This window comes from Lycium barbarum, chromosome 10 (assembly GCF_019175385.1).
Source record: "Lycium barbarum isolate Lr01 chromosome 10, ASM1917538v2, whole genome shotgun sequence".
In the NCBI taxonomy this organism is placed as follows: Eukaryota; Viridiplantae; Streptophyta; class Magnoliopsida; order Solanales; family Solanaceae; genus Lycium; species Lycium barbarum.
The window spans coordinates 30273901-30298560 of record NC_083346.1 but is presented as its reverse complement, the minus strand read 5'-3'; the positions used below and the strand labels follow the sequence as shown (position 1 = coordinate 30298560).

General features: G+C 36.6%; 1 protein-coding gene across 2 annotated transcripts; it reads right to left on the bottom strand.

Moving 5' to 3' along the window:
• Positions 1–432: 432 nt before the first annotated feature.
• LOC132614749 (ABC transporter D family member 1) lies at positions 433–23573 on the bottom strand. 2 transcript variants are annotated; one of them, XM_060329275.1, is made up of 27 exons: positions 23266–23573; positions 21870–22032; positions 20471–20587; positions 19090–19369; positions 16353–16577; positions 15513–15710; positions 14897–15351; positions 13805–13937; positions 13649–13727; positions 10794–11032; positions 10360–10664; positions 10165–10276; positions 9922–10080; positions 7943–8042; positions 7739–7847; positions 6722–6812; positions 5744–5868; positions 5516–5665; positions 5366–5438; positions 3863–4043; positions 3604–3762; positions 2316–2459; positions 2012–2242; positions 1324–1484; positions 1164–1216; positions 995–1073; positions 433–898 (listed from the first exon to the last, which is right to left on the bottom strand). In XM_060329275.1, exons 3-27 carry the CDS (start codon positions 20530–20532, stop codon positions 770–772), a joined length of 4032 nt encoding a protein of 1343 aa, XP_060185258.1. In that variant the 5' UTR covers positions 20533–20587; positions 21870–22032; positions 23266–23573; the 3' UTR covers positions 433–769. The 2 variants fall into 2 exon arrangements, with proteins under 2 accessions (XP_060185258.1, XP_060185259.1); XM_060329276.1 differs by having other exon boundaries at positions 20471–20546.
• Between the last annotated feature and the right edge of the window lie 1087 nt (positions 23574–24660).

Genomic DNA, 24660 nt, shown 5'->3' with positions numbered 1-24660 from the left:
TCACTATGAATCCATGAATAACTTGTCTTTGAACCAGACGACCCTTTGTGTATTGCATAGACGACACATTTTTCTTTCGGTAAAGAAAACAAACCTAACTGTACCAGCAGTGCTTTCTTTTTAATGCAGTTGTAAACAACATTCCATTGTCTTTTTGGCATTTGATGAAGGTAGAATGAGATGATGACTATCCAGCTGAAGCATGGGCTATTGTGATTAACAAGATGATTGCATAACCTCTTTTATCTTCATGCAAAATTATTTTTATAATTGTTAATATCTGACAAGCGATGAGGATGGCAATACCACACAAAAAAAAATTATTATCGCAAATGAAAAGTAAGTGAGATTAAACAAGAAAGGGTGCCGCTAACTAGTAAAATTTCGTCGTTCTAGACGCAAACATGGGGGCTGACAACAACAGAAGAACTATGAGCCTGCTAATGAATATCATCATATATAATGTAAAATGTAGAAGATAATATCAGTAAATCTGTCAGCCTCAGTTCTACCTGCCATTTTTATATAATGGGGGGCTGACCGGAAAGATTCTGCCTAAAACCTTTTACAACCATGGGACAAAGGCGCTATACACAAACTTGTTTTCCTATATGAAATATTACAAGAAACAACTTAAATATTTGTATACCCTAACTGTATAGTTTCCTAGCCTCAATCTAACTGCAATGTATTTCATGCGTAATTCATTAATTATTGCCACTATACCCATCCGAGAACATTTTCACAACATTGGAATACATCATCGTAGTCACAATTGTTGTGTAAATTCATCTGGTTCGTCTTCCTGCTCATCCATCTTAATTGAACGGAGCTGCCACTTGCCTTCACCATCAATCAACCGTAATTCCAGAGAATGGAAAGGTATTAAAGCAGGGCGCTGAGGAAAATCATAGACAGAGAAAAGTTGGATAAGATCTGGATTGATGGACAAAAGAAATACCGATGACAATTTGAGAGATGGATGAAAACAAACCTGTGAGGATGTAACAACAGTAATGCCAGCATCCTCAGCGAGCCTATAAAGGTGCTCTTCAACATCAACACTAGTAGCACTGCAAATGGAAGAGGAAATAGAAGCAGGGTCAGGCATATGAGGCCATAGAAAGGCTGGAAGACACTGAGATCTGAGCGTGTTTGCTTACTTTGTACATTCGTCAAGGATTCCAAACCGTGGCTTGTGAAAAAATAAGCGTGCCTTGAAAAAATGAACAAATCAGTTAGCAGCAGAGAAACGAAATATGATTATTAGATTTCCAAACAAAGTTGTTCGGTGCAGAAGCAATCAGCACATTTTCAGCTCACCATTCCTAATCGTTGTTGTTCTCCAAGAGATAAAATGTCTTCCCAGTTCTGGTTAGCATCCCAGCCACCTTCTCTTTCTAAAAGGTAGACTAATTTAACATTCTCAAGAATTGTTTGCAGATGAGAATCCAAAATGTTAGCAGACCCTTGCGGTCTCAGACCTGATATTCAAAAGATAAGTTACTATGAAGACAATTATGTTGGCATCAAAACCTATACCTACTAACTCAAATGACTACTGGAACACTAGAAAAGGCCATAAAACAATCATAAAATATTTGCCAAATGTTGAAATTCTTAGTGGTACGTGAATATGTTTACAGAAATTTGTTCGTATCTCTCACCTTTCCTGTTGATCAACTTTTTGTTATTTGCATTATCTATAAAGCAGAGACACCAGATATATGACCTGATACTGGAAGCTTGCGTCCATATTATGATTTATCATTTGATGTTTTGGTCATTCTATTTTGAATTTCTTTTTATTTTGGACTTGTGCCTTCGGGACTTGGAACTCCTAAAAGGACCACAGAATATACCAAACGCTGCAACCCAATTCAATAAATTTGGAATTTAAAAATAACTTTTAAGTCTTAATATTTTACATCACCTAAAGTACAAATTGTAACAGACTACAAGCAAGCCAACTCATAAAAAGCTGAGGAATATACTATAGCCAGAAAATTACCTTCTCGCAAAGAAGCCAGTACCCTTTTCTCAGCCACTTCATGTGAGAGAGGATATATAATTTGATCCCGTAGGGTTCCTAAGCACGTATATGGTCGTTGGGGTACATAGAAGATTCCACTGCCCAATTCTGAGTTAAGTGGCTGGCATGGTTTAACAAGTTTTCCACTCACAACTGGCCATAAACCACGAAGGACTCTGAAGATTGAACTCTTTCCACTTCCATTAGGGCCTTCAGAAGGAAGTAATTAGCAATAAGTACCACTATATATTAAAGTATAAGTAGAGGTCATCTGGCCACTAACCAGTTACAAGAAGGCTTTTCCCCTTCACTACATCACAAGTTAGCTTCCTAGCCAAGTTTTTTTGTCCCGGTGTAATGATGTCCACTTCAGAGAAAGAAATTACATCCTCCGAGGATGGCGATGAAGAAACACCTCCAGGTACCTCTGCATGCATACAAGAAACATCAGCTCCATATAATGATACTAACACCTGCAGACTAGTATTAAAAAAATCCAGCCAAAAGCAATTTGATAAGGAAAGATCAGTATGTCGTGATGTTAGAATTGAATGGTTTTAGGCACTTTTCAGCACTGATGGATATCAGGAATTTTTCCGGAAACAAATTTAGCTTCAGCTATTTGATTTTGCTACTCCAATATTATAGCTAAATGTCAACCAACTTTGTACCAAATTTCCCATATATATAAGAAGAAAATTCCCAACAATTTCTGGTAAAATGGAGTTTTAACCATTCAAAATCAAATATATGCCCCAGAATTTGAGCCCTAGTTCCTTTGCCTGCTCATGAAATAATTACATGCACACTTGTTCCCTCTAGTTTGTGGCAGTGGTATCGATTATCCTCGACAATGTTACACACTTCATACTTGAGAATCAAGAAGAAAAGGAAATTAGATGGCATTGATAGGAAGAGAGGATCATAGAAGAACTGGGAAACGTGAATGTTATCAAAGGAAAAAGAAAAGAAAGACGGTAAAATATTAAAACAAATAATTATGATGCGTAACGATTATGATTCAGTGGAGATAAACTATATTTCTGGTGCGGCTAGAAAGAGAGCTTTTTATTTATAACAGATGGTTCCCCCCTCCCCCGGAATCCAAGTTACATAGTCTAGCAACTATGTACGCAATTTTGTCATGAGTCTCGGGACAAACTGGCTGGTCATTTATTAGAATAACCTAGTCGTAGCATATCTTCAAGGCGAACACTTTCATCCCAAAAATTCATCAGCCACAACTAAGTGTTTTCCGCATATCCACTAGCATTATTTAACCGTCCAATAAACTTTTAACAAACGAAACGACTTCACATTACATTTATCTATCTTCAATTTCTTTACCATGTTCATGCTCGCCTCCCCTTCACACACAAAACCGTGACATCTACAGTACTAATGCAACGGACTCAAACCGGCCTATCAAATCTAAGGTTTACAGCATAAATTTTGGAGTTTATCCATTAGCTGCTGCACAAATGCCATTGAAGCTTTTATAAACAGAGAAGAGGAGTTGAGAGTTGAAAGTAACAGAAACAAGAGAAAAGCAAAAGTCAAATCACACCCACCATATTGAGCAGCATCTAGAAACTCTTCCAGCTCAAAAAGTCTATTGATACCACCAGAAAGCTCGATGAATTTTTTGTGGAGCTCAAGAATGTCACCAAAAGCCAAAAAGCTTTGAGACACAACAGATGCTAAAAATCGCAGTGCATGAGCGAGTTCACCTAAGAAAAGGGGACAGTAAAAAAAAAAAGAATTGGTAATTTTTAACAAAAAATAATAACAGCACAAAAATACACAAATTCATAGTTGGCTGGGTATCACCTTGAGTTGAAGTCAAAGCCCGATCGCCCTTGTGCTCCACAGCATACAACAGGCTCAATCCCCAAGTAACATTGTGAGGAAGCTGCTTTGTGATGAACTCATCTATTATGCCAAATAACCATTTCTTCTTAAGAAGCAAAGAAGAGTGATGAAGAAGTTCTTTAAATCTTGCTTCAACCATCTGCCATTCATAATATGTATCAGTATTGTGCTAGAAATAACTGGATCAACAAAGAAGACAGTAAAGGACATAATATTGCCCATGGACATCTAATTACATGTAGAGCAGGTCGCAGAAGACTAGAAGCGAAAGAACAGAAAATCTTTAGCTGGAATTGAGAGATCTTTTCATGCTTCAAGATAGGTACTCAAACTTTTATAAGAATCAAATTTTCTTGGACAAAACAGAGATGACTGGATACATGTGGATTAGTTTTAAGAAATTTTGTGTCAGAGCCAAGCTTGTGCACACCTCGACTATTCTATCGAGTACCTGCTACTTCCCACCAACACGGGTAGTTATGAGGGAATGGTAATGCAGGGATTATTCCCTGTTAAATGATCAGTTTGATATACTACAAATTAGTGTTCAGTGCATAATTCCAATGTGTTACTTTTTAAACACTTATTTTGTTTACTATAATGAGGGATAGTTTTGTCATTTTAATGTTTTTAATCCATGAATTACTAAAACTCGAATTCTTATTCCACCCTCCATCCAGCATAAAATTATACATAGATCCCCGCATAACACAACTTATGCAGATATTACTAATGAGAAAAACACAGTAGCAACCAAACATTGCATTAATTAATTCAGAATTGCATGCAGAGATTACATCTCCTCACTGCCCAACGAAACGACCACTAAATTTTTTACTCGAAATGGGGAAAAGATTAACAACCAAAGTTTAAAAAGAAAATCCCTTTCTCTTGGACAAAACAAAGATGTCTGGAAGGTTAGATGGATTAGTTTTAACACATCTTTTTGTTTTAGAATTTGCAAGTGTAGAATAAAAAACGACAAAGAACCACTACAAACTCCAGGATATGTACTGGATAGATACCCAAAGCCAATACAAGACTTGTACACTTCAATGCCTGTGGCAACTTGCTCTTTCGAAGAGAAAAATTATTCTACTCGTATTACCCATAAATTCAGACATGCCAAACGTAGTCCTTACACGTAACATCTCAGTCCCAACTTTGGGCCCACAATTATTTCTTAAAGGACAGCGAGCTCTTGATGTAATCGGTAGCAATCCATACAAAACGATCATAACAACTTAAAACTAGACAGCTTATCTACCCGCCCGCTTTGTTTTTCCAAATAGGACGCATAAAAGTGGGAAGAAATTTACTATACCAGCAAATTTCTAGCATGTCACACGGGAAAGAGATCACTTCAATGGATATGCATGTAACAAATATCAGACAAATGTAGCTAAATATCTTATTTCCGAAAGGTTGCACTGCTGATAAAAATAATGCTGCTAATTATACCTCTTTTTCACGAGCACCACCTCCAAAGAAAGCAACAGATTCAGCATGTGTTCGCAACCTTTCATGCATGAACCTGATAACAGATATTCAGTTGTAACAATAGCCTATCTAAACATAATAAGATAAGCAGTAACTAAAACATCAGATAACCTGAAAGTTCCCTCAAGCTGTTGTTCTCGACTTGCCAGGTCACCAAAGTCAGGAGTAACACATCTCAGGAAACCCAGACCTAATAACATGTAAGCATATAATATAGCAACTCCTCTCTGTCCAGTTAGCAGTTTCATTCTCCATGTGAACCTGCATTTCAATAGTACCTCTATAAAGCCAGACACATACTGTTAAAACACCAGCTTAGCAGCTACAACAGAAACTTACCACAGAATGTCAACAGTTGGCTTCACCATACCAGTTACCAGACTAGACAAGTCACTGGTTAGCTTCTCCAGATCTTGAGTTAATCTCTGATCCGCATCCAAGTTGACACCCGACATGTTAAATACCTACAATTCATCCTTCAACATTACATTTGCAAGATATTTGAACGGTACATCAGACTTCTATTGAAAAGTGAAGTACTTTTCCTTATAAGTAGAGATAAAAACAGTTAAGGAACTACAGCATTAGTTATCGTTTAAAAAAACAGTGAAGGAACTACAGCATTAGTTATCCTTTAATCAAGGATGAAGGACAAGGGATTATGAACAAAGAAGTTGTCCCACTATTCCAACAAACGAAAGACTGCAACAGGACCAAATGGATAATCAATCTACCAAAAACTTTTGTCCATGTTGAATTTTCAATAGTCAAATTGATTTTTCAGATAAATTCATAAGCTTAAAGAAAATATAAACCTTCCACTACCATGGATTTTCAATAATCAATCTACCAAAAACTTTTGTACATGTTGAATTTTCAATAGCCAAATTGATTTTTCAGATAAATTCATAAGCTTAAAGAAAATATAAACCTTCCACAAGGTAGTTTGTTTCATGTAGTTGATCATTTTTTCCATTTTCATAAAAATTTAAAAAACCTAGTAATAAAACTACTTTGGCCAAAGCACTGTTTGACCCCTAAAAGTGAAATTTAGGCCAGAATTTTAGGACGAATGGAGTAGCATAATAAATAATCCATTTGTTTGGTCAAGCTAGTGCTTGGAAATACAACAGGACCAAAACATTTCAAATGGCCAAAATTTTCACAATGTCATGGGTGAACATGGGATCTACTGAACAGCACATCTACAAATCCCCTTATGAGTTAGACTGTGATAGATATTCGAGTAACAGTCTAATTTGACAGAACTGAAAAGGATTTTCCGTAAATATTTATCTTGTCGGATAATATAGGTACCTTATAATATGCATTATTTCTTAAGTAGTTCTTCAACAAGTGCTTGGTCAAACGAATCCTCCATCCAAGTGCCAATGTCTGTGTCAAGTGTCTGTATGACAGCAGGAAGAAATTTTTATTGATCTCAAAGAAGAAAGGACAAAGGTCAACAAAGAACACACCATTAAAATGCCAATATGAAATGCAACAGTCTAACACGACAAGATTCATTAGTAGATAATAAACCATAAACGCACTAAATGAAATGATGGTACACAGTTTGCACACCCAATAGCAGCAAAAGCAGCAACCACCTGAACTTAAAACTACCCAACCACGAACTTTCTCTTAGAGGCCCCTATCATACCTAAAGAAATATCAGATTTCCAACCTTCCAGGATCCTGAATTAACAGACAGATCTTACTGTCCACGGCTATGGTGGTATATAGTTGTCCACAACTATTAACTCAGAGTCAAGAAAAAAAGGTTCCAGGATAATGTTGGAACCCAGCAAAATTGCCTCTAAAATTACCATGTATTTTAAATAAGATCACTAAATGTATAACCTTATCAAAGATACATCACTATCTACATGCTATAGAACAAAAGGTAGACATTAGGTTACTATAGCATTTGAACCTAGGAGTGTAGTTAGACCAAGATGTACTCTGTTTGAACCTCATAATTAGTGTCTGCGTGTTCTTTTTGTGCAATCAGTCATCAAAATGAACATTGAAAGTTAATCCTACTAGCTGAAAAAAGTATATGTTTTAATCTTGTAGACAAAAATTGGAGGTACATGTAATCGATATACTTATCCAAGATAACTTTCCTCTGTGTGTCGCTTCAAAGGGAGGGGCCCTTTTAGCTCTTTGTAATAACTGAATACTGAATTATGGTTTTTTCAGTCCGGGAAGAGAAACCGAGCTACCTAAGTAAGACTTACTCTCTGTCTTCCAGGTATAAATTTTAAAATTCACAGACGCTAAGCATGTTTGAAGGAAAGGCGTGTATACTCTTTCCATATATAAATTCACCTCAGAGACGGTGCAATAAAGGAGGAAGCAGCACTCTGAAGGACACTAATAACAATCAAACGTATGAATGCCGCCTTATCTTGCTCGAGGACAAATTTCACAGTTGTTCCTACATAAGCAAATGTCTTTGTTAGAAATAGTACAATAAAATCCTTCATCCCAGATGAAGAAGAAGAACATTTAAAAAGAAGAGAGAAGAAGTACCATTTAAAGAGGCAATGCGATCAGCAACCCATGTTCTAGACACCACAAGCAAAGCGACCGCGAAGAACTGTGCCCCCTGTTTATCTAGCAGTCTGGGTACCTAAAACAAGCACTGGAGCTATATGAACCAAGCGAAAAAGATGGATCTCAATAATATTAACTCCCTCCACACAGATACGGTGATCAGATCCTCATCAAAAAAGAAAATGATTATCCGCTTTACATGTTAATGCCAAAAGCTCCTCTTTTTCACAAAACCAACGACGGATATTCCTAATTTAGAAGATTTAATTTTTTCAAAATATCCTATCTTGACTGTAGGACCCAGTCAAGAGTACATATAGTAACATCTTATATCGAGACAGAAGACATACATACATATATATATTTTTTAGATAGGCAAAAGTCATAGATAGCCCCCTAAACTTTGCCACATTTTCCTCTGGGGTACCTAAACCGAGGGTTGTACCTATTGGGTACCTAAACCAGTCTGAATTTGTACCATTTAGACACCTTTTTTACAATCAGCAAAAAATATAAAATGGGTGTATTACACTCGCGATGACGTGGCAAAATGACCAATTAAATGATTACATGTGGCAGATTAGTCCAAAAAATTATTAAAAAAGGAATTGAGTTTTAAAAAAAACCAAAAAAAACTTAAACCCTAATCCTAAGCTAACCAGCCGCCACCCACCCAAACCCTTCCCCTGCTATCCCATCGAACCCACCCCACCAAACCCCTCCCTCTCCCTTTACCATCAGAATCCCCAGCCATAGCAATCCCACCGTAGGAACCAACCACTTTACCTTCCTCATTCCATTTCTCAATTATAACCTTCCTCTCCATTCCATTTTTCATTGGTACGAGGAAGAAGACTGAGATTTTTGCCGGAAAAAATTAAAGAGTTCCTACCAATTTCGCCAGAAAAGATGGAGTCACACCAGAATTTTTTTGATTCCCATATCTGATTTTCTTTTATGTTGAGGATTGAACCTCGCCGGAAAAAATGAAATTTCACCGGGGAAAATTATAGTACCCAAATCTAATGTTTCTTTTACTTGGACAGAAAACAAGGGAAATGGGTTGAGTTTAAAAGTATAATTGGAGAGAGAAGAGGAAAATAATGGAGGGAGAGAGATCTCCCTCATGGCTTTGAAAATTATCAAAGAGGCAGTGATGATGATTTTTTTTCTATTTTCTGGGCAAACTAATTCGGGCATGGAGATTACCTGACCCGTATCCTGGCATGCCGACCCGGTATGGCCTGTGATTGAGAAGTTTCTCTCACAAATTATTTTTATAGAAAGAATCCAAAGAAACAAGAAACAAAAAACAAAAGAACAAAAAAAAAATTGAAGAGAAGCAGTGGTGGAGAAGACGAAGAGGGGTGAGGGGAGGTCACTGACGGGCTGCTGTCCAGTTCTTAGGTCTTTTGTTTTTTTTTTTTTTTAATTTTAGTTATCTTTTAAAAGAGGTAAGCTTTCAACCAAAAAAAAAAAATAGGATTGAAGAGTACTTCACGCGCCCGAGGAGAGTGCATTTCACTTTTTTTGCCACATCAGCAAAAAGTATTTATGTGGTACAAATTCGGACTGGTTTAGGTACCCAATAGGTACAACCCTCGGTTTAGGTACCCCAGAGGAAAATGTGGCAAAGTTTAGGGGGCTATCTATGACTTTTGCCTTTTAGATATGTGTGTGTGTCTACCCATCACTAAGCGAGATTGTTTTTCCGTTCAAAACCGCCTTACCATTTTTCCACCATACAATTTCTTTTCCCCTACACCTTTTAAGGCTAAGCCAGTAAATGTTACATGTACATCGCACTAAATAAGATATGTTGTCTTTAAAGCATATAGAATTTACTTTGTTTCAAATTCACAACCAAATAAAAGGAAAGCATCCACTGTGAGAGGAAATTGGAAACTAACCAGCTAAAAGGACCAAGTTTGATGTCATAGTAATACAACACTCACCAGAACTTTAGACATGGCAGCAATTCTCAATGGAAGTATCCTTGGAACATTCTTAAGATGTGGAAACACATGCAAGGGGGACTCATCAGCTTCAGATGGAGGTGCCGATATCAACTCCGAGAAATACAATTCGGCCTCTGACTTGGAGAATTCTGTGCCCTGTGGATGATGCCAAAGAGAAGAGTTAGTTGGAGCAGAGAAGACGTCTCTGAGAACAAGTGTGAACAGCATGAGTATCCAAACCTTTTTTGCATTTTCAAATGCACGCTGCACAGTCATTGCATCACTTTGACGATCTGTCTCATTATGCTGGTCCTCATTGAACTCTGAGTCAATGAGACTGGGAGCCTCTGCCCTGGAGATTTTGTTGAACAGCAACTAATAAGTATCTGGATTTGCGGAGTGTGTGTGGAATAGTTAGTTACTTTAGCTTTGTACCTCTTATAGTGAACCCTCCAGCCTCCTTCACCATCCAGGGACAAGACGACATCATGAAATGCAACCAAAGCAGGGCGGTGGGAGATAGTGATACATGATGTTCCCATCGCTCTTACTTTTGAACAAAAGCGTTCCTCCATATCGGTTGTCACAGCACTGGTACATTCATCCAGAATGGCAAACTTTGGTTTATGGAAGAAAAGTCTAGCCATCCCCAATCTTTGCTGCTCTCCCAGAGATAATTCTTCACCCCAGTTTACCTCCTTTTCAGGAGGATAGCGATCCAGAAGATACTCAAGATCAACCTAGTATGAAAATGAAGAATTCATGGCGTTAAACCAAAATGATGACATTATAAATTCCAAGCCTTAAATACATGATAGATTGGTCATAGGGAAAGATGCAGGTTTCGGGGATTAATTATAGGAACTAACATTTTTAAGAAGTTCAGCCATGCCACTTCGTGTGAGCGGTTCAACCTCTTGATCAGCAGTCAAAGGATATATAATCTGGTCACGTAGTGTTCCAATAGCTGTATATGGACGTTGAGGCACATAAAAGATCTCCTTATTCAGATCAGAACCAATTCCAGGTTTTACAATATGGCCAGAAACAAGTGGCCAAAGGCCTCCCAAGACTCGAAAAAGTGAGCTTTTGCCGCTACCATTTGGACCTTCAAAATGAACCAGTGAGAATTATATTCTATGTTATATCCAAAAAAAATATATATAGTGAAGAACCAGTTGCCAATATTTTGTTCACAGTGCTCCAACGTAACACTTGAATAACTAAGGAATAGTTTGAAATAATTAGCTCAAGCATAAAATCTCATATAAGATAGTATAGTGTCTTGTTGACTGCGTAAGGGAAATATCGATGCATAACTACTGTAATGGTTGTTTGGCAGTATTAAATATCACCTGCATTAAGTTATGCGGAAAACTATATGATTTTATGCAAAGAATAGAATATGAAATTAGACTATGTGCATTAGCTATGCGGGAGTTGAACTATTTAAAGACGAAAATGCCCTTTGAAAGCAAGTAAAATTTACGTATAACAATCTCCTCATTGTTAATCACCTCATAACAACTTCTACATTATTAATCATCCCTGCATTATAATCCACATCTAACTAGTATATGAACCAAAGGAACCCTATAAGTCTGTTCACCGTGTTCAAACATAACAATTAAGTATCTGTCCCTATATTTATGCCCAAGATTAGGATTATATGCTTGTGATTATGTAGTTTTCCTATTTAGGTAACTTGTAAACTTCAATTAATCCCCCCAAACTTAGAGACATACTCAAGAATAATACTCCCCAAAAGAATCTTTTTCTTCTTTTATTCAGTAGCATCTAAAGTTCCTAGTATTATAGACGATTGGGTGGAGTTTATAGAGAATCATATTTTGTAGATTGGTTTACCCCCTTGTATACGCCCAGTTTTGGCCATGTTTATGAATGAAAATACATTTACTTGATCAAAAAAGTAGCATCTAAAGTAGCTAAGAATGTAGTGTTGCCAATAAGGAAACAAGAATACATCTCAGAGAAAAAAAAATTGTGGCAAACCCACAGTAACAATGCTCCAACATATTACAAGAAGGGTGTCACAAAAATGCAAATATTAAGATGGATCTGCAGTCATACAAAATTAGACAAGATTAGAAATGAAAATATTCGGGAAAAGGTGCAACTGCCACAAATAGAAAATAAAATAAGAGAGTCGCTTGAGATGGTATGTCCATATCCTGTGTTGATCACCAAATGCATCAATCCATAGATGTAAAAGTGAAACCATAACCATTAAAGGTGTTAAAAGGGGACAAGACAAACCTTAAGATCACATAAAAGAAAGCTGACTCGGAAGACCTACAACCCCTTGGAATCCATGCAAACTCGGTGAAAATAGGACCCAAAAGGGTGGGAAAAAAAACCATCAATTGCTTCAGATTAAGGCTCAATTGTGTTAGTACGCTTACTTTAGGTCCAATGCTCTAAAAAATCATTTATTGTTAGAGATTTGTGTATCAATAGACAAAGTAAAGAACTTCTAATGTTAGAAAATCTAACTTTTTAGAAAAATTAAATTAAGAAAAGCTACAATGGAACGACATGCAAAGACTTCATATAGCCGACCCTAACTAACTTGGGATTGAGGTGTAGTTATTGTTGATCCCACATATTTCTGGATTTTGACACAGTTAGTAGATAGGATAATTCATCTCCATAACCCAGATTGGTCCAAGGGAAGGGAAGAGAGATAAAATGATTTTCTTTTCTAGCATTCCTCAGTTGTTTGGTAGAATTTGAAGGGATGGATTAGCTATCAATTTCCAACAGCATGGCCATGGGCTTACACCATTTAAGACCGAAGGGAACTACGAAGAGTTGACTCAGTTTGACCAAGGGTTGACAGGTATTTGACCATGTTTGATGACGACATTGACTAGGTTGACTAGCATTTGGACTTCTGGAATTATCATTCTCATGACCGAATCACTTGTGAGCCACAGTCCACCCCACATGGGCCACATGGCCAACCTAGTTATTTAGGATCTTTTGTACTTAGGCCAAGGCCATTAGCTTTACGCAAAAATAGGAAGTCTTTTAGTCTGGGGTTTAGTTTATGATGTTTTGATGCAGAATTCTCTTGTGAGACATCCCCTCTATGGAATTGATCTTTACCTCCTCTCTTTAACCTCATCTTCATCCTTCTAGTACGTATTCAATGCATGAGTTCAATACATATTTCTGCCTTGGACTAAATCTTGTATTTGAATGCTATTAGTTGGTACCAAGTCCTTTTACTTGTTAGCTAGGAGTAATTTGCATCAGTTACTTGATTTCTCCCTTCCTTCTTGACAATCTAGTTAAAGGTTATTAGATAGTAATTTCAAGGAATCAACAATTCTATTACTTGATTTTGTATCATTACTTATCTACATGATCTTGCCCCAGCTATTCCATGCTTTCACCATGTTCACATGTCCATCAATTTTCTTGATACTCATGGAATTTCTTTCCCTGACCTGTCCACATTCAGGCTAGTTGGAAAGATGACGTGGAGGAATCGATACCCATCCACTTTTAGTTCCTGGTTATAACAGATAATTAACGCTTCACTTCCAGCTACAGTTGGGGATACTTTGGAGTACAACCTAATGACTACATGAGAACTTTTAGTAAATTGTAAATCTGACACAACTGAACCAAAAGCACCATTGCTCAAAAAACAAAGTCAAAGGTCAATCAAAAGAAAATACAAAAAACATTAATGTACCTGTTATCAAAAGATTAGATCCTGATTCAACCCTTAGGCTCAAGTCCTCTACCAACACATTACCAGTTGGAGTAACAACCTGAAAGCACCAAAGATCTAGGATCAGAACCCAAATACAGATGGTGGTAAAATCAAAACAAACAGATGATTTATCACCTTAACCCCATCGAACTCAATGTAATTTGCCTCAGTGACATAATTGCTCCCGTTAGATTGTATGGAAGAGGCATTACGTCCATCTAAATCTCTAGAAACAACCATGAGCTCATGAATACGATCTGCATACCCACTGCAAGTGCCAAAACCGGTTTAGAAAACATAGCTGGACTATCTCAAGTATAAAGTAGAACTGCAAATGAAAATGTGTAGTACACTCTAGTATGCCAATATGATTACGTGTCATATATAGCTCAAAACTGTTACAATCTAACATCCAGTTAAATCTATGAACTGTAGACTCGTATAGGATCTTCTACTGTCCCCACCACTTAGATAGTTTTTGGGGTAGAAGTCAAACCCATCCCTTATGGTAGGCCAACCAATATAGGATATTACTTCACGCCCCAAAGGTCCGATCTTAGGCATGAACGGGAGAGGAAGAGCTGCTATAATCCCACATCGGATAAGTCTTCTTATTTAGCCTATTGGCTATAGTCTTCTTATTTAGCCTTGGATCCCCACCACTTGAACTAGTATTTGGGTCGATTCAAGCACCAAAGTCAATTTGCTAACAAAAACAATGAAGCAAAATTAGTATCTTCTAGTGATTACTACAAAGATTTGCAGCCAAGAGATAGGATTCACAGATTGATATACTAGTGAATCTCCATTGAATCACTGGAAACAAATATAACAAATTCTTTCATTGATCTGTTATTCAGTTTATTGCTGATAAGAGTTTCACTTCTTATATAAGTTCCTTGTTATCAATCTATCACAGATGAGTAATAAAAGAGGTGGAAAGTTTATCTTAGTAATTTCCCTCTTGTTTTGTCTTTATTTTACTAGGGTATAGCCATGCCTGGTTCTGTAACCGCTGTTAAGTTCAAGAAAGACACAGAACCATCAGCCTCCTCTAGACAATCTTGCGGTCGATACGGAACTTGCATTGTGGCTTAAGCAATACAGTAGCAAGAGACAGATGCAGAAAGCGTTTATCTAGAGCCAGGCTAAATCACTTAGTAAAGCTAATGAGGAGCATGTACAAGATATACTGATCCCTTCATTGTAAAGGCAATAAAGCAATACCTTAGACGATTGAGTCGTCTTGAACTTATCGCAAGGGTTCCCAGCGCCTGGAATAAGGATACTATGACACTTGTGTGATATCTCAAGTTACTCAACATCTCCGCTCGTCCCAATGTGGATGCGTCAGGTCTCAAATTGCCAGAGAAGAAGGGCTCAATAATCAGGACAACAGCAACTGTAGCACCAAGATACTTGTGCAAGAAATCCTGAATCATCCCAAACCACCAGTGCTCATGAAGAACGGCCTTCATATGCCGAACTAGAGTCTTAAACTTCTGCTGAATGTGGAAATCTTCTCGGGTTTCACCACCATAAAATGCTATGCTTTCTGCATGGGTCCTTAATCGTGAGTGAAGCTGTCTGTATTCCCCTTCCAGTTGCTGTTCTTTTGACATTAGTCTCCCAAATGGAGGCGAGAAGTTTCTAATCGTAACCCCTGCCCCTAGAACATACGCCTGGAAAATAACATTAAATAAGAGAACTCACTAGACAAAAGAGTTCCGAATTGAAACTTTGGAGAAAAAAATTAGGAATCAAACATAAATGGGCATTTGAAGAACTCAACCATTAATAAGTTAAAGGTAGAAAAGTTGGAATAATTTAACAAAATAATTACCAAAATCCAGAAAAGATACTTCGGACTTGCATACGAACACAGGCGCCAAGTATATAGAAGCCCATCAGTGACAGCTACAAGATCCTCTTGTACAAGATCACTCAGCTCTGAAGAGAACCTGGGTACGTCACTTGCAATTCTCTGTTCTGGATGTGTTATCTGGCCGTCAACATGGGACAGTTTATAGTACACCATATCCTAATACCCAGCACAAAGATTTGTTAAACTACGATAGTAGACAAACTTCCACTATTTAGTTCCTATCTGGACACACCATAACAAGTGTTTGGCAGACCAAATTCCTGAAAAAATTTAAGACCATTGTGCACTTATAAATATGTGCCAACAGGAAGCCATCAATGTGATTTGACTACAAACCATGCAATGCTGTCTTTCCTGCTCCAGCAAGGCTATCTAGGAAGAAGTATACTTAATTACAACACCAACAACAACATACCCAGTATAATCCCACCAGGTGGGGTCTGGGGAGGGTAGAGTGTACGCAGACCTTACCCCTACCTTGTGACGGGTAGAGAGGTTGTTTCTGATAGACCCCCAGCTCAAGGAGAGATGAAAAAGCATCAGTAATAATACATAGTACTAATAACCAGTAATAGCAGCAAGATAATAAAATAACAGAGTGAAAGAAACAATCAGATAGTACTAGGGATCTAATAACATGCAGACGTAACAAAACAAGAAAAAGTATGTATAAAACAGGGTTTCTGTCTAAGCTGCTCTGGCGCACTCTTAATTTAAGTAATAGATAGCATCTTGGTGACCTAAAGACCAACATGATACACAAACAAATGCTGTCAGATGTCACAAGTTAATCTCTACCTGAAAATATTGTGCATGAATAAGCCTTGTTAAAATATTCCGGAAGCGTAAACTCAAGGTCCCCGTTATATATTTAGAGGTCGAATGCAGGGCTGACTGGAGGAAACACAACACAATATTTTCAAGTATGAGGCGGAAGAACATTGGCACACGCCGGAGGAAGGCAGCACGAAAAAGAAACCCCTGCACTTTTGCCAATCTGTTGCTTACAGCAGTTCGTAACACCTGCAAACAAAGCAGAACAACAGTTTTGGTTACTGCCAATGCAAACCTGGCCTACTAGGGAAAAAGATTGAACTGAACAGCTTTTTAATGGGAACGCTTATACCATCCAACTTCTCAGTGGTTCTTGTAGAACCCTGCATAACAGCAGTTGTGGTTGTCCTCATATTATGACCACCAAAACACTCAATTTCACATGCATAATTCACATGCAATGACAGAAACCACTCAATTTCCCACCTTTAATTGCAATTGAAAAAAACATGAAACACACATTTGCATTGATAAACTTGAGATTTGACAATAGAAGATCCTCAACTTCTAAACAAGGATAACTAACGTTCAGCTTTCGAAGCTCACGTTGAAGCTCAAGTGCAGGTCGTTCCATGTGCAGATTACTGATTCCTTTTATAAAAACAAATTGATTTTTATATGAGTTAATAATATGAATATTTCAGGATACCCGAGCCAAAATTTCTGCAATCTCTTCATCACTGTGGAAATATATCCTTTCCCAAGATCACAGGATAAATGTTTTTTTTTTATCAGGAAGACCACAAGATAAATAGACAGACCCATGCAATTCATCTCAAGAGACAAATAAACCGTTCAATCCATATGCACTCATATAAAAACATACATAAAAATAAAGCACAACTATATATACGATCCAACCACTCTTGCCCACAATATTCACATCAATGTTCCCCTCTCCATTAAATTCTCTGTTTAATTAGAAGTTTTTCGACTGAAGCCAATTCCACTTCCTTGACAGCTATTACCAATTTTGTGAGAAAAAGTTGCGATTTTGCTCCAAGGTATACATAATTTGATAAGATACACCAAAAGAATATGCAAGCCAACCATGTACACTTTACAGATGCTGAAAGGTCAGTATGTCTATAAGACCATCATTAAGATTTTCTTAGTTCTTTATACACATTGTAAGGTACTCTTTTGGGTGTACTTTTGCCACAGCATTTCCTCAGTTCATTTACATCAATAATACTTGCTTATTACTTATTAAAACAGAGTCAATATACAAGAGAAAGGGTAGGTAGAATAATCCACGAAGATTGCATGCCAGCCAAATATAAGAAAATGAACTTCATTATGTAAATTTAAACACGCCAACACTCAGAAAATAAAGAAATAAATGGAAAGTGTTAAACATCAAGTGCTGTTTAGAAGTCACTTCAATGGGCTGAACTTCAACAACAACAACATACCCAGTGTAATCCCACAAGTGGGGTCTGGGGAGGGTAGTGTGTACGCAAACCTTACCTCTACCTTGGGAAAGTAAAGGGACTGTTTAGGGGAGACCCTTGGCTCATAGAAAGACGAAAAAAAGGTAGTAACAACAAGCAAAAACAATAGCAAGATAATAAGATAATCGAGGCTAAGGAAACAACAGAGAGTAATAGAAATCTAAAAAATAAGAAAATACAAGAATAATGCTAAAACTCGGGAACGGAAAAGAAATGCGCCCGATTACCCGCTACCCTTCTACCCTAATTCTCGACCTCCACACCCTCCTATCAAGGGCCATGACCTCAGTGAGCTGAAGTAGTGCCATGTCCTACCTAATCACCTCACCCCAATACTTCTTCGCCCTACCTCTACCCCTCCTCAAGCCCGCAACGGCTAACCTCTCATACCTCCTTACCGGGGCATCTGCATCTCTCCTCCTCAAATGCCCGAACCATCTCAGCCTCATTTTCCGCATCTTTATCATCTACAAGAGCCACTCTTACCTTGTCACAGATATCTACATTCCCAATTTTATTCAGTTGGTAATTTGTAAATTCTAACCCAGCCTTACAACTCAACTCACTTAACTTCAATTTTCAGATTTTATCGAGTTTCTCTCGATTGAGGAGTACCCTCCGCTCTCTTATTTACTTTTGGGGTAAACGGAAAGTTCCTAGTTGTATAGAGGATTGGGTGGAGTTTGTAGAGGATCATAGTTTCTAGATTCTTGATATAGTGGTATACCCTTTGTATACGGCCGTTGTGGCAATGTTTATGAATGAAAATACTTTTACTTGATCAAAGAAAAAAATCCTATATAAGAAGTAGCTAGAATAGAAATACACCAAGCACATTTGCACGAAATTAGCATTATACAAAGACAACTCAGATAACTTTTGTCCCAACTTTCACCTTTAGACCAAAATGCAAATTATAGGCAAGAAAAAGAGGCCAGATGTTCATGATTTCACAATCCAAGACCCCTCTGATTCTATAGCCAAACCTCTAAAGCAAAAATACCAAAATCCAGCAGTAGTATCTGCATATGCTAGCAACTTGTGAAATCTTCAAAATACTGGAGCTTTTACTTATCTTTCCTTTTTGATAAGTCCCAATGTTATGTCTTTCTCTCCATTGGAAACTACAGAATATCTCCAACACATTTCTAGATACTCCAAAATTATCAGATCCTAGAAGCGGTTGAATAGTAACATATATGTTTAATGTTAGACATGAAGGATATGCTTTGACTACAGAATCTCACCACTGTGGCTACCAGAGCCAACAGATCTCGTGTACCCATTTTGCCCATTCGAGATAGCAGAATGGCTGCTAAAACTTTGACGGACTTCAAACCTCCTTTCTTTTGCCTGCTTTTCTTCACATTATTACCCTTTGCGATCTGCTTATTTGGCTGTATTATATCATCATTCATTCCATTGCACTGCGTAGAATCATGCCCCCTATAGGTTCTCCCTGACCGCATGTATGCAGCAGCTGTTCCACCAGCAACAATTATACCTGTTGTAAGCAGCAGCGCTTTCCTGTAAATTAAGAATAACATTTTGAGATTACTATTGCAGGTATGAGCTAAGGAATTGATTGATGCACAGTTTTCAAAACACTGTTGGAAGATAGTGATGCATGCAAGAATATATAAACATGATGTTGGATTTCACGTCACTTGAAGTTCAGAGGTATGGCTTCAAGCACAAAAAAGTGGAAAACCAGAAATAGGTTAAAGTTAAAAACTTCAAATTATCTATGCATAGCTAACCTACATTCTCACCCTTTCTGTGTAGTAATATAAATTCACTTAAATCCTCACCAGTTTCAAGATTAACTCTTTTGTTCATTAGTTTTGGTGATAGATATATCTCTTGTAAATCCTTCTAACTCGTGTAGTTTGCTCTTTTCACTTTCTAGGCACTCCTGACTTCAAATTTATAGTATCTCTCATTTCATTGATAAAACATTAAATGTGCATAAATGACTCCTTTTAGATAAATGTTTTTTCTCGCTTCCTGAATGTTTCCTCGATCCTCATTTTTACTTCTTTAAACCACGTGTTACTATAAACATCGATAGGCCTTCGGCTGACATGCACTTTTGCCTTCTAAAACATCGGTTCATTCTATTGAAGTTTGATCCAGAGCAGCCAGGAAGATCAGGAATTTCTGTTCTCCTCTACCAAAAACTCTCTCCCAACAAAAGCATGCCTAGGAGATCTTCCTTCAAACATTTCTGTAATACTAATATTCTACCATAATCAATCAGATATAGTTTTCTGTAAAGAGAAGGTAATCTCTAGTAAACGACAACGTTTTGCATTCTACATCGTCCTGAACCTGATTATATATCCCTTCTGTTAAAACTCTTATACTATAGCTCTTTATTTGTTGGATCACATGATGAACTTGAACTTTTGCTTGTAAATTTTTAACATGTAACCCTGTTTTGGGAAAGTAAAGTTTTATTACTTATCAAAAGAAAAGAGATAGAACAATGCGCTAGTCTCAGAAATTTTTGGTAATGTTCGTTCATTTCTTTTGCCTATTATTTTTGGTATTTTAAAACTAGACATGCATTGACACAAGAAAAAAGATATGAATTAGCAAGCACAAAATGGAGAAAAAATTCAATACCTTTTAGAAGCCAGAAGGCCTCGGCCATGTTCAGTCAACTGAAGAAGCTGAAGAGAAGGCATGTCTGCAAATAAACCTTCCAAGCCAACAGATTTTAGTAGCTAAAGATCTTGATATCTGTAGGAATAGTGCTTGTATATTAGTAATGTGGGACATGAAGAAATATAAACTTCAAGAACAACATTAGGAAACATTAATAATGTCACTGTTTCAGCATACTGAAAATGAAACCACCACAGCATGAAAATGACAGCATATAAAGGAGCAAAAGAAGTTTACACATCTATTCACTAATACTTTATCTTTCCTACCAAAAGAAACACCTATTCACTAATTCTTCCAACAGCTCGCCCACCCCCAGGAATTCTAAGAGGGAGGAGGGGAAGAAGAAGATAGGAAAGTAAAAGAGATGCAAAGGATAATCCAACGATCACCAAATAAAGAAATTTCTATGTTTTGATATCCAGCATCCTCTTACTGTCTAGCTATTAATGAGCAACATTACATTTACTTGCTTTTTGACATTCATGAAAATCTTACTGTGCCAAGGTGACTAACATATCAAGCCTTACAGATCAGGGACATGGCTTTCGATTACTTAAATCAGAAAACTTCCCCGCGACAGCAATATTTTAAGATAAACACAATAAAGACTTTTCTTTATTTATAACCTACACAAGTATTAACAAGTACACTGGCAAAAAAAGCAATAATTTCTGCCCAAATCCTATACAGAAAGGAAAATAGAAAAGCATATCATATATTTTAGCGCACTAAACCATCCATAGCTTCAAGAGTATATGGTGATCAATTAAGCTGTAATAATCCAACCTTACTTTTTAACTACCAAATGAAGGTTCAAAATTATGGGTTCTACTCACAGTGTTTGGCTTTTCTTAATGTGGCTACTGATCTATAAAAGAGGATCAGTGTTCAGTTTCTACAACAATGGTTAGGAAGTATGGAGATTGTTTTGAAAGCATCATGAGACAATGGAAGGTCAAAGTCAGAATCTAAGATGATCAGAATTATATAAAGTAGCCGCAAGTATACAGATATACAAAAGTAACCAATGCCTACTTAATTGAATCCTTGTCGGCAGAACCAACCTCGTCCTACTTTTACTCTATTCTTTCCATTTCATTTCTAGCCCAATAGCACCTAGATTGTTCAGCTCTGTCTTGATTCTTTCTTTTCTCTCTGGATCAGACAAATGAAAACATGACGAGATGCAGGTATATTTCCAAGGGAATCAAAGTCCTGATCATGTAACTCATGAAATCTATATGGGACTTCATTCATAAATACAAAAAACGGCTTCCTATCAGTTAGCCAGTCGTACACGTTAACAAGCTGAAGGAAAAAAGAAAATCACTCAAAGATGGTGATAGAAAGCTACCTTTGGAAGTGGCGAAAAAGCTAACCAAGCCCCGTCAGATAAAGAAATCGGTACAAAAACATACTTCTTGAAAGTGGATTTGATGGATGAACTTCAGCTCATTGCACAAGCGTAATATGGCGCAAATCGTCTCCAGCAGAGATTCACAGTCTCAGAGAAACAGCTGTATTTGTAGATTAAAAAACTTGATTTAGTCGAATGATTTGATTCAAATAGAAAAACACATAGAGAACATGGAAGTCCAGACATGGAACACTGATGGTAAACATGTAGTGCTGAAGTAGTGGATCAATTAATACCAAGATCATACCAACTTAATCCCAATACAACAAAAACAACATACCCAGTGTAATTCACCCCTCATACTTGGCATCATTACATAGGGTGGGTCTTAGAAACGTCCTCCATCCAAGAATGATTCAACAATATCATACCTTATATTTTGCGGGAAACTCCTTGCCGAGGGCCTGTGCACCCCCGGGATTAGTCGGGGCTCAAAGAGACCCGGACACCCGGTGCTTAATCAAAAAAAAAATATCATACCTTATATTTGAGTTGACAACGAAACCAAAAATGCAGCTATGCAGCAAAAGCAAAGCAACTTTGAGATTTTAAGCACAAGATGTTGAGGCTTGTTAGATCTAAAGAAAATACCACTTCATTCAATTAATTGAATAGAACAACGAAGCTGTTTCTTCGTTTTTGAGACAACTCAAGTCTCAGCCTACAAACAACATGCTGTGAATCAACAGTACGTGGTTTCAAAATCTTCTTGTCTCTCCTTTATTGATCTTGTCGCAACTTTGAGCTCCCAATTTCTAAGGAATTTTTTCTCAATGCCAACAAGTACATAACTTATGGGGTAATTTACATGTTTTAAGCCTTCACCATCAACTCACACTTAGTAACAACTTTGTTGCTATGAGAAAGCACTAATTAATAAATCTCAAGGTACAAACTTTCAACTAACAACAAATTACTTAGTAATGTCAAGGAAACAAACAAATATCTTATTAACAAGGCATCACATTAATCGAATCTTTTACACAAGTTCGACAAAATAAAGATCATATTACATTCCTCCTTTTGAATTTCAACGAGGATCATATTAATCACACTGTTTTAAACAATTTAAATTTTCGAGGTGAAATTATAACAAAACGGACAAGAAATATCCTGGCCTCAATATACAACTATACATACAAGTAACCTACATTTAATTATTTTAAAATCAAAAATAATCAACTAAACCAACTTGTTTTAATAATTTCCATAGATAATTAATCGCAGATTTCGTAAACACTTACACAAACTAAAGATAAACCCACATAATCCAAAACAACATAAATCAAGAAAATAAAGAGTAAGCAAATTAATAATAAGTGAGATTTATAACCTGAAATCTTGAAGCAGCAAAACCCAAGGACTTTTGAATCAATTGGTCAAGCCCTAGAATCTTTTTTATACAAATAAAAAAAAAAATCTATTTTTTTTCTAATAAGAAACAACCAGGAAAATAAATATGAAAAAAATAATATTGTGCAACAACCGAGTAACAAACTTCCCTGAATAGTTGGGAGTGAGAAAATGGAAGGAGAGAAAATAGTAGTAAGTATTGTGCAAGTAACAAATACTAGTACTAGTATTATTTAGATTGGAGAAGCGCTGAAGATGATGATGATTGAGAGAAAAAGTGAGGTGTCTTTTCTCAAGGGTAATACTATTTTTACACTTTTAATGGAATTTTTGTTTTTTTCCTAAATTAGCTTAGTTAGCTTATATAGAAATGGAAAAAAATAGTATTTATATTAAGAAAATCTACTTCCTCCGTTCTATAATAAGTGTCACCTTAGTCAAAAAAAAATTATTTCATAATAAGTGTCACCTTAAGAAATCAAGACTTTAATTGACTAGTTTTTTTTCAAATGATGATTGAAAAAGCCACATAGTAACTTGGTATTGTTGGATTCCCAATGTCAAAAGGTTTACTTCTTGTGCATGCTCTAATCAAAAGGTAAAAATAATTTATTTTTATTATATAGAGGTAATTTGGTAAAATTTAATATTGCATTATTGGTTTCTTAATATGTCTGTTTTTTGCTAAGGTGACACTTCTTATGGAACGGAGGGAGTAGTAAATTATTTACTTTTTAGTTGTGTAAGGGGTCGTTTGGTATATATGTTGGGCAGCCATAAATAATCCGGAGATAAAAATTTAGTATTATCTTATTTCTCGGCATTAGTTATCTTTAGATAAAACAATGAAAATAACAAAAATACGTGAGGTCCCTCAAACTTTTTTCTACTAAATAAAGTGAAGGATATTTTTGTAAACTAACGACTTATTCTTAGAAATTATACAATGCATGTTATTTTAAGACTGCAAACCAAACAGTCAATAAAAAATAATACCAAAATAACTAATTGCGTTCAAACCAAATGACCCCTAATAGTATAGTTTTGAATGAAAGTATTAACCTTGTAACTATTGTTGTAGACTTGTAGTCATCTTATAGCTTATTTTTTACCAAGCTCTTTGGGGGTTAAGAATATTTATTTTTCGGAGAAGAAATAAATTTTTGAAGATAATCTTATTATTTTAAAAATACTTTTTATTGAGCCTGCTTCAGAAGTTGTAAGCCGTGCATCTTCACGTCATACTTCCTCGTGTAATACTACTTTATTTTCTTCATTTGTTTCTTTTATGAGATTTGGATTTTCTCAAGAATAGGGTGTACGTACAGATTTTTTCTTTAGCCAAACGCTTCATACCAAAAGTATTTTGTTAATG